We start from the raw sequence: 11434 nt of genomic DNA, 5'->3' as shown, positions 1-11434 counted from the left end.
ACAGTCGTCAGGTGCAAAACAGGTTCTTGAGTCTGCTTCGCTGTCTCGTCCTGCGAATGATATTGGGTCACGATGGATTAATGCTTATAGTTTATAGGAAACGTTTTCGAATACTTTATCACTGAATCAAACTTCTTCATGCCCTAGAGAGTTGTATCTTTCATTCGTTTAATTATAGTAGACATGTTAATTGATATTTGCATATCTTTACTAATTTAGATAAATAAAGCGAATTGGAATAATTTTTCAGTAATATAAATCCTTACCTTTTTCTATTCCTTGAAGTTCTATTTTTCCTTACGCGCGATTTACAAAACTTTTCATTGAAATTTCGTATTACAATAAAATTTTGACAAAAAATTTATCGATGCTGTTCTCACGTATTCTCATGGAAAGGAAATATTTGGATGGCCTATTTCACGTGGACCATCCCTTGCGTTAACCCCAGAAGTGCTGGCGGTTTCAATGTCCTTTCATAGCATCGGTCGATATCTTCTTAAATAAAAATAATGCGCGTACACGTTCGTTGGATAAAAGAATATAGTGCGATTAGGCGAATGCCGTTTTCAGGCCAAGAAACAACTATCGATTGTGATATTTAATTCCCAAAATTTATTCCTTGCTGCAGTTATTCGTAGATTCTTTTTCGGGTACGATACTGAAATTAAAATTCGAAGATCAGAACGTGAGACAAATTGTTTTCGCGATGCCTCTCGAAAGAGCTTTTATCATCGTTGAATTATGCAAAAAATTTTAGCTCTTCTTAGTGCTTTAGTTCCATTTTGACCTGTATAATTTTAGGAGGGTTTAACATTCTTAATGGTAGGAGCAAAAGATATGGAAATAAAGTGAAGAATAGATAAGTTCGTAGATAGAAAGAATTTGATTTGTAAAAAAATTAGCATTCAGTTTTGTACGTATGTAACGATGTGCATAAATTTAATTAGATTGCGTAGTATTACATCAATGGATAAACACAATTGAAATTGGCATGATACAATTTACAACACGTTGTTAATTCATTTCTTTACGTTTCTCATATATCAGAATAATTTATTTATTTATTTAATAATTTCATCGGAATATCTAATGACATTGTAATCTGCTTCGAATAATTTATCATATAAGTACGAATTGAACGTAAATTTGTGCAATAATTTCTAAAAATTTAATCTAGTATAAACTGAATTACAAAATTGAGAATTTTACGTTTCTTATTTTGATGATGCATTGTATAATAATTTAGGTCCACTGAAATAGAGGTAGGTAAGTCAATCTTAAACTGAATTCTGTATTAGTCAGAGTCATCATAAGAATTACGAACATCTTAAAAAAAAAAGATGATGAGGCAGAATGGAGACTGAACACCTTACTAAAAGGATAGATATTCGATTTACGAGAATGTATCGGTTGATTACGTTGAATACGATCATCGCATGACGCGCGGGAGAAAAATGTGAATGACGAATCCACGATTCTATGCAAGAGGAAAAAAGGAAATGTCCAATAAACCAATTGTTTCTGTTGCATTTGCAATTAAAAGGTTCCAGGTAATTTCAAACGTTACAACGTTTCAGAGTTATTTTGTTTTTTTTATTTCCTTACGTCAACGGTATGTCCAACATTATGTAGCCAGTAATTCGTTAACTGTACTTCACATAAAAATTAGATTTTCCAAGACCAAATAATTAAAATGACATGTATTCATTTATCGTAATCAGTTATTGCTACTTAAGATTAGTACTAAAAGACAAAACTGCACTCATTAAAGAATTTGTGTACATAATTCCTACTTAAACTGGCACATTTATAGATAATCTACTGTTCGATCATTAAAAAGATAATCATAATATTATACTTGAATGCTATACATATTTTGATATTTGTCTAAGCATGATACATAAACTGACTTTTGTTAGACATTCTTGAAACAATTACATTTAACAACCTGTAACATTTATAATTATAGATTTTAAATTAATTCGGAAGAGAAATAAGTTACAATTTGCATAATTCTAACATATAATAAAATAGAATCTCTCATATATTACTTTAACTACATATTATATACTATACTGTTATGCCATGTTACGTCATACAATATAATCATATATCAGTTATGGATTATAAGCTTGTCTATCTTATCGTTTACCTTGCTGCATCTACTTTTAAGATTAAAAATATAATTGTAATTGTATGAAATTTTATTTAGTTACATAACCTAGCTCTCTAAATTATGAGCTAGGTGCGGATAAAGTGATCATTTATTAACTTTATAAAATGAATGTATAGTTGTTAACTCTATAAATATACAAGATGAGACATATGATGTATTGCAAAATGTATAATATAATTTATACTATTATGATAAGAACAAATTAATTAAAGGTAAGTACAGATGTTGTTTATACATAATTCGAAACATTTCTACACCATATCATTTTCCTAGTTTATTGAAGAAAATGAAGTAATATCTTAATAACACAATATTTTTGCTATATCTGTTCAACTGTTGCATAGTGTAATTACTATTTAATATTGATTATCATAATGAAGTTGTAATATGGTTGCAAGTGCAGCTTTCTATTAAATTCTAATCTAGTCACGGTGCGATAAAATATAACACGGGTTTTCTTTATCGACGTGTAAATGACTTGTTCGCTTATTTCCTGTATACTAAAACTCTTAATTCATTTAAAATTACGATGTCGCTTAAGTATCGATATTCGTAAACTTCGTTCGTATCTAATAGATAATTAACAGTTTCGCTGGTGGCCGTGACCGATATGCGGTAACGCCGTCGCACGATGTTCGCGATATCAATAATAAGCGATGAGCATGCGTGCGGCAAAAAAGAACGTTCACGTATGTAGCTACTTAACGGAAGTGACGATTCCTCCACGCTAATTTTTTGAAAATATACCAAGGTCACCTTGGATTTGTCAAAAGAACCTACGATATGAAGACCAGTATCAGTAACAAGCATAAATACATCTTGATCATGAAAATATGTACGAGATATCTGTTTAAATGAATTTTTCGTTCATCGTAATCCTCTTCCCAAAAATTTCCAATAACTAACCATATAATTTCAATTTTTTTTGCAACAATAAGCATTAACTTCTAATACAAAAAGAAAAAAAGCAGAAATTGATTCTACGATATTTTTGTACAGCTATTGCCTCATATTTTGTAAAAGTACAATATGTAGAAAATAAAATATTTGCAGAAAGAAACTAACTATTGTAAAAAAGAAATCATTTAAATATAAAAAAGGAATATTTTCATTGGTTAGATTTAGTAAGGTAAAATATCGTTTACTTGAATATTTTTCGCAATGAATTTTAGCATATTTTATTCTATTAATGTATTATCAACAAACAAACAAATTTTCTCCACTGTAATTATGTAAAAAAGAATCACTGACTTAATTTACATTATTTACTATTATCCTTTGTAGCATGCTTTTTCCCCCTTTTATTATAAGCGTATTTAAGTATCTTGCACGTTAAAAAAGATGTCAAAGTTCCTAACCTATATAATTATTATAGTTGCGTCTCTCATACGTTCAGTATTGTTACATCTTTATAAGTTCAATGCAGTAGAGCCTTGTAACCCTCTCTAAGTATCGTTCGACCAGCATGAAAAGAAAAAAGGAGTAAGATGATAATAGTTGGTCGATTGTATTACGCATAGCCGTAAGCTCTGCAGATGCGTGATGCGCTAAACGTGACGCGGTACGACGTTCCGCGGGTTAACAGTATCTACGGAACACTGTTTTTGGGCATCGTTACTGGGAAAAATCGATGTTCGACCTGATAGGACACAGAAAATATGGATTCATGACGCAGTTCCTCAAAGGGCCTAGCTGCTGTTAAGCAAGGTTTTCGAAAAAGTTCTGTGTCTAAGTTGCAGTGAGCCTGCGCACGAATAAACGCGCAATGCGACACGCGATAGAATAGGACAGGGAGTCTCGTAATCTCGTTAAAAAGAGACGGAACGGGGGATGGAGAAGCGCACAGCGGCGTTCACGATTAACGGTAAGGAAGGGAATTTAATGGGTGTCACGGCAAAGAATGTTAATTTTATACCTTACGTACATCGATGTAGCGCCTAATTGGTGTTAATTTCACAGAAAATACAATATTGAAGACTATTTCGTGTTCAATTTACAAAATAATGTTCATTTTCAATCGCTTTATATTCGAATATGTATCTGATACAGCAGAGGATGCTGTCTCTTTGTCGTATTCGAAAAAATTGAAAACTTTATGCGATTATTAAATTTCCTGGATTGCATTATTAAAAATGTTAGAAGGTTCTTGTTACGTTTTGTTTTTAATTAATGATATTGCAAGCAATACTTGTACGTGTGATTAAGGAAATAATGATACTATATTCGTAATATCAATATTGTACTAAATAAAAAACGTTTAAATTCAGTCTATATAGAAAGTTTGTACGATAGTTTGTTGGTATACAGTAAATTTTTAGAAAAATTCATCATTCACCAATGTGAAAATATTTTATGAAGTCTTCTGAGTAAATTAAATTTTAGTGATTTTATCGTGAAGTTACGCGAATTTTGTATTATATCATATATATAGTATTGTATCGTAATTATTTTCGTTTCTCTAATACTTCATGTATATCTTTCTCCATTTGTTTTGTTTATTAAAATTCTTTTGAAATTAATAAATATGATATATATATATATATATATAATTATTAAATTTTTATAATATTAAACCTTCAAAGATATTTATTTAAAAAATATTACTTTATAAATATTTGTAGCAAAAGTCTAGAATTTATTTTAATCAATCAATATCCACTGTAAAAATATTTCTACCGTAATAAATTATAAGGGTACACATTCAACTGTAACTTGTAAGATGTTCAATAAATTTATTTAACATTATCTAGTAGCTTTAAAAAACCCTTGCCTTCAATTACAATATGTGCAAACAGAAGAAAATAACCTATATTATATTATAACCTATATTATATGTATTTTCAATAATAAAAAGTAAATTGATTTATATTTAACAAAATATTTTTTAGCGGAACGTAATTCTTACGAAATAACATTCCCTTTAGAATGTTTATTGAATAATTATTATTCTACAGTAATTTGGTTTCAACCATAATGTTTTTTTAATTATATATTAACAATATAGCGTTAAGGTATAGAATAAATATATAATAGTAGAATATCATAAGATAAAAATAGTGTAACAGCTATAATGTATAAAAATAAATATTTATAAACGTATTTCTAATATTTTGTTTGATATTATCTAATATAAATATATCTATAAAATATCAAAAATTTATTCGTAGAAAACATTTAAAATTAAATATTACAAAAAATCTAAAGGAATAATGATTTTTTATCTTATAACTATTTCTTTATTAGAGATTTTTACATTGATTATTGATAAATTATTTGCATAATTCTAATACTTTTTAAAGAATTCATTTATTTGTACAATAATGCAACAGTTTAGAGATAAGCAGGTACTATTGCCACAAGAGCAAACAAATGCCAATGTTGCACAATAAATTGTGATTTGTCCTTAATTATATTTAAACTATTAAAATTTTAAATCATTCAAATGTAACTGGAATCGAGAGAATTGGTAATATTGGGTTTGTGGTTTCCACTTCCAATGCTGTTGCCATACAATCACTTGCTGCTTCTACTTCACCTAAGGATTCCAACACTTTTCCCAAATTATACCTACAAATAAAAAGATTTAATTCGGCTAAAAGTATAATTATTTAAAAGTTACACCATTGCACTTTCAAATATAAATGGAAATAAATCAATATTTTTATACCATGTTTGATGAGAATTTGGATCAATTTTTGCAGCATCCCGTAAAGTTTTTTCAGCTAACCTTTGACTTCCCAAATAGTGATAAATTAATCCCTAATAATAAAAATAATCGTTAAAAAATTGTATACTATTTTACACAGTAATAACTATTATTTTATAAATTACAATAAACATTACCAAATGTTGTAAACTTTTGATATGTGATGGATTAATTGAAACTGCATTTTGATAACATTGCTTTGCTTCCATATATTCCAATTTATATTCATGAAGAAGACCCCGCTGGAATGAAAAGTAGCTTCAATACATTGTATAATGATAATGAAGTTATGCAAAATAGAAAGCAAACTATTCATCTTTAGTTTTTTGTTTGATAATATGACTTACTGTATACATAATATGGTGACTTAGTGGAAAAATATTCGTGGCTTCTTGTAAGGAAAGAACAGCACCATTTGGCTGATCTAAAACTAGGTATACTTCGGTAAGTAATAACCAAACTTGTAATTGTAATAGCCATGCTCTTTGTGGTCCAGGCTTTGGGGTAAAAGAGCTAAGTGATGATGCAACTTCAGATAAGGCTTGTTCTACTCTTGAAGCAGCCAATGATTGTGCATGTACAGAACCTATTTAAAATTTTGCTATTTGAAATTTTTATATAAAACAATTTAATCTTAAAAATTACAAATTAGAGAAAAGATACTAAATACATACTAGAGTCTTTATCAGACATTTCAGAAGCATACAGTTGAAAAACACTTCTTGTTTCACTGCGTTTCTCACTGTGCTGTTCATTACAATTAGCATTAGTTTGATCTTCATACAAATTTTTCCAAAGTAAAAGCATATGTCTTATGGTGAACAATGCTTGTTCACCACCGATACATTGTAATTCGAGATGTGCTTTTACATAAAGAAAATTTAAATTATCTGGATATTCTTCTAATACACTGTTTATTAGATGCAATGCTTCTGAATATTGCTTATGTGCAGACAGCAGTAATACCAATAAATGCAAGGATGGAATGTGTTCTGCCCGAAGATTTAACGCAATTTTTACATGAACCATTGCGTCGTTAATTTGTCTGTTAATTGCATATTCGTGTGCTAAATAGTATTCAGCTAAATGATCATTTGGATCACACTGTTGCGCCCTATTAAATAAATGTATAATACTATAATACATAACTTATTCTTTATTTCATATTTAACTGTACATACTTTTGAAAACATTCTAAAGCTGTTTTGGTATGGTAGGTTTTATCCATTTTTACTATAGTGTTTGTAGCAAGAATACTATGACCAATACCAATATAGAGATGACATCTTGATTGCATTCCTTGAGAATTTGATGTTTCTCTTTGAAGTGCTTTTTGACTCCATTCAATACCTTCTTTTATCTATTTTTAATCGAATATGCTTTTAGTATATTATTTTATGTAGTTTATTTTATAGGAAAACATAATCCTTACCATATTTAATTGTTCATAGCACAACCTTGCAGCTAAAAGACAAGGCATTACCTTCTGTGGTGATAATCTTGCTACTACTTTCAAAACCCTATATGCATGCATATATCTCCCCATACTAGTTAAACATAATGCACACTGAGTCCATACATGGGCTTCCTCATGAGAAAATTTCATTGCTCTTTCAAATGACTATTAAGATATAAAATTGAATTAAACTTTCATTCGAAATGAATGTTGAGTCTTTACTTTTCTTTTACTTTATTCTAATTACCTCATATAGCAAATCTACTTGACTCCATCTCACAACGACTACTGTGAGGAGATCATATACTGCAGTGGCATTTTCAAAAGCATGTATTCTTGCATCTTTAAATTCTGGAGATTGACTAAGGACAGCATCTCTAACTGCCATAGCTTCACTTATTAATAATAACAGAATTGTTTCTTCATACTCATTTCTTGGCACAAACATATTAGGACCTAAATATTTCTTTGGCTTCCAAGGAGAATCTGAGAAAAGTACAATAATGACTTAATATTTTATTTTTATCTCAAATTTTATCATAATAACAATCGTTTTTTATTAATAATATTACCTGTCGAATCACTTGGTGCTTCTGGAGCTTTATATTCCGCACCGCTAATTCCTCGAACTAATACTTCTGCCAATTGTCTTGTTAAAGTAACTCTAAGACTTTGAGTAGTTGTAGACTCCACAGCAGATAAAATTTCCCTTATAAGTTATTGAATTTCATGAATAAAGATTGTTTATTTAATTGTTAAAATATTTTTTCTAAATTGTATTTGCTATTGCTGTCATCTTCTTGCTATCATTTCCTTCCTTGCATTTTTTATTAATAGAAACAGTTAATTACCTGTATCGGTTTATTGCACCTTGAATATTACCAGTTTGAATGTACAATATGGGTGCCCTTTGTAGTGCAGTTTCCAAAATTGGCCCGATATGTTTTGTAGAACAATACGAAGACTGAGAGGAATATGTACCTGTTGATCAAATGATATTAAGGTATTAACTACAAAACCCAAATTTCAAGTTTTGTCACATTCCACCAACAACCCTATAATATCACCTGAAAAAATGTAAATAAACATAGTTAATGCAATATTCTTATAAAATAAGTTTATTTTAATAATAATAAAATAAGTTTATTTGCTACTACTGTTTTTTCATTCAGTGAATATCCCGACTACCAATCAAAACATTATTCATACATTCATTAATTATGGAACAGTAAGCATCAATTAGCATTGTCTGATGGAAAAGAATGTGCTGAAAAGAATCATCACCTGCATTGTTACTATTTACGGTAGACGTGCCATTTTGATGTTGCATTGCAAGTTTTTCTTGTTCTTGTAAATACACCAATGTCAGATCCCCAGTAATTTCATAACATTTGATGATTTGTTCTTGCCATTCTGCTATTTTATATTTTGATTTAGAATTTGGTGGTAACTTTTCCAAACAAAGACCTGTTGTAAATAAAAACATCTATTAAAAGGATCTATTGTCTAAGAATTGGTGTGAATATAATAGAACAATAATTTTTAATATTAAGGTACATATTTTTAAATACACAAATATTATATTCACAGAGAATAAGAGAAGCAGCAAAAAAGAAGCACTGTTTTAAGCAGATTTATTTCATAAAATTTTATGCACTACACACAGTTATTTACATGCATTGATAAAGTTTATGATATACAAACATAACAATCAAATTATCTACAGAAGGTATATTAGCTTTATTTTCACTTTGCATAATAAGACATCAGCACAGTAGGTATAAACTATTAATTTTTTGTTTCACGTGAAATGTAGTAGTTATTATCGATAAAACATGCAAAGAGTCTTTTTACATGTTATAAAATGACTACTAATTGAAATATATATTATAAGAGGATGTCTAACAGATAAATAGAAAAAATGAATGTTTTCAAACAGTGTACATTTATCATGCAGCAGTTGTCAATATTGGTAAGATGCAAGCAAACATTGATTTAAACAGAAGTAAGGAAACATAGTTACCATGAATAGAACATTTTCCCTTTTTTAGATTATTGAAAGTAATAAAATTAAGCATGAAAATGATATTGACAAGGCAACATATATTTCAAACCTTTAAAAGTTAATGAAAATATTTTTGATTTGGATTATTATATTAATAAAAATGTTTTGTATAATGATAAAGCATACAATAACACTTTAATGGATAGTCAAAGAAAAATAAAAAAATGGAATACACTTACACATGGCAAATAAAAGAAATAAAAATGAAGCAAAATACAAACCTTTAATTGCGTACGACTCAGCAATAATGCGCAGTCTTCGGCAGGATAAATGTTTCTCTGTGTCTAAAGTAAACAGTCTTTCTTTCTCTAAGTTGTACATTAGTTGTGATATTCAAAATACAGCAAATATTTTCAAAAATCATTGCTCGTGTAACTAAATTTTGATTAGGTATTACCTTCAGACTGATGTACAAGATGATTTATACTTAGTAGAGATTACAAATAAGAAAAAAATATGCAATTCTTTAAATTTTGTTAGAATAATTACATTAAGTGCAATACTGTCAAATTCAGCATATATTTAATGTTCTAAAGTACAGAATTATTAAAAAAGAAATTTGTTAAGTGAAATATATAAGACACCAAACTATGATAGATATAAATCATTCCTTTATTCAACTGGCAAGCTATTATGTGTGGTATTAGAAATAATAATGCACTAGTACATACTAGCAACGTACTAAATGATTTAAATAATATCTGATGCAAACCTTTAATTGCATATGATTCTGCAATAATACGTAGGCTTCTACAAGGTAATGGTTTTTCTGTAAGTGTGTGTAATTCAGCTTGTTGATAATGTTTAAGAGCTTCTTCATACATCCCCATTGCATAATGCAATTTACCAAGTAGTAAATGTGCATCCAATACAACCAAAGCCTATAATTAAAAATATTATTTATTAATTATTCATACAAAGTTGAAATTATCATTTATCTTTTATTCAATTAAAAACTATTAATTATGATTTTAATTACTTGTTTATCTTTTTCATTTGCTGCAAGGATCAAGTATTTTCTAGTTTCTTGTAGTCCATTTCTAGCTTTTCCAATGTTGGCATCTATAGGTGGAGTTTGTTCTAAAAAGCTTTCTAATCTTCCTTCCCCACATAAAAAATTTGCTAAACATTCTAAAATCAAAAGCACCATGAATACATAATTTTGAATATATATTTTTATCTTATATATTTTAGTATGAAATTAAATTTTCTTAATGGTATTAAAATATTCAGAAATATGAAATGTTTATTAAATATAGATATAAATGTTCATTTTTTAATACATTAACTTAAATAAAATTGTATACAATTTTCTTATTTAAGATTTCAATAATACAAAATTGATAAAAAAGATATATTATCTTTTCGAAGTCAAAAATAAATTTCTAAGAAGACATAAAAAATATTCTTATTGACAATTATCAGTATTTGTTAAAATCAGATATACTTATTAACAAACAGATAAATTTAAATCTAAAAAAGTGTTGAATTAAGAAGATTTATATCAAATGACATTTTACTACAATTATGTTTGACTGATATACATGTAATCCTTATAATTCGTGAAATGACTTAACAACTTTTTTTTACATAAACAGGTTACGAAACTCGTGACGTGACAGTTAATTACTATAAAATTTTATCAAATCTTTTATCAAAAAAAAATTTTTGAACATGTAAATCTGATTATTTAAAACATTACGAGAAAAAGAAACATTTACCATTACTAGGGTACTGTACTTTCAGGTGTTCCGCCAATTCTATAACCTTTTTCCAATTTCCGTCCTCACGGTTTTTATCGATTTCTGATTCAATTCGGAGGGTGTGTCCTTTTTTACTAGTCATTCTAATTCACGTAGGAAAAAGAATGAAATACGCTGTTAAATTCTTTCGTAATATTCAACAAGACGTAATGTAATATATCGATCATCAGTGTTAGAAGCGTGGGCACAACATAAAAGATACACGTATGACAATTTCCACTTCAAGCACGTGCCACACTATTTTGAACTGTCTGTTATGTCACTGATT

General features: G+C 28.5%; 1 protein-coding gene across 2 annotated transcripts; it reads right to left on the bottom strand.

Annotated features, from left to right (window-relative positions):
- Nucleotides 1-5389: 5389 nt before the first annotated feature.
- Nucleotides 5390-11393, bottom strand: Ttc7 (tetratricopeptide repeat domain 7). 2 transcript variants are annotated; one of them, XM_069123786.1, is made up of 15 exons: nucleotides 11125-11393; nucleotides 10383-10534; nucleotides 10116-10284; nucleotides 9625-9687; nucleotides 8623-8805; nucleotides 8190-8319; nucleotides 7911-8047; nucleotides 7586-7824; nucleotides 7315-7503; nucleotides 7064-7242; nucleotides 6557-6996; nucleotides 6230-6468; nucleotides 6020-6124; nucleotides 5844-5935; nucleotides 5390-5743 (listed from the first exon to the last, which is right to left on the bottom strand). In XM_069123786.1, exons 1-15 carry the CDS (start codon nucleotides 11246-11248, stop codon nucleotides 5611-5613), a joined length of 2574 nt encoding a protein of 857 aa, XP_068979887.1. In that variant the 5' UTR covers nucleotides 11249-11393; the 3' UTR covers nucleotides 5390-5610. The 2 variants fall into 2 exon arrangements, with proteins under 2 accessions (XP_068979887.1, XP_068979888.1); XM_069123787.1 differs by lacking the exon at nucleotides 9625-9687.
- Between the last annotated feature and the right edge of the window lie 41 nt (nucleotides 11394-11434).

Source organism: Bombus flavifrons, chromosome 11 (assembly GCF_040668555.2).
Source record: "Bombus flavifrons isolate JBK064 chromosome 11, iyBomFlav1_principal, whole genome shotgun sequence".
NCBI classification, from domain to species: Eukaryota; Metazoa; Arthropoda; class Insecta; order Hymenoptera; family Apidae; genus Bombus; species Bombus flavifrons.
The sequence above is the reverse complement of the archived record's forward strand: the minus strand, read 5'-3'. Positions and strand labels throughout refer to the sequence as shown.

Bases quoted from the DNA above. Each gene is read 5' to 3' on its own strand.
- Ttc7 (XM_069123786.1), bottom strand. From the start codon at position 11,248: ATGACTAGTAAAAAAGGACACACCCTCCGAATTGAATCAGAAATCGAT. The intron at 8,806-9,624 runs GTTTGTATTTTG...TATTTACAACAG, and splicing joins TGAGTCGTACGCAATTAAAG to GTCTTTGTTTGGAAAAGTTA. The intron at 7,504-7,585 runs GTAATTAGAATA...ATATCTTAATAG, and splicing joins AAGTAGATTTGCTATATGAG to TCATTTGAAAGAGCAATGAA.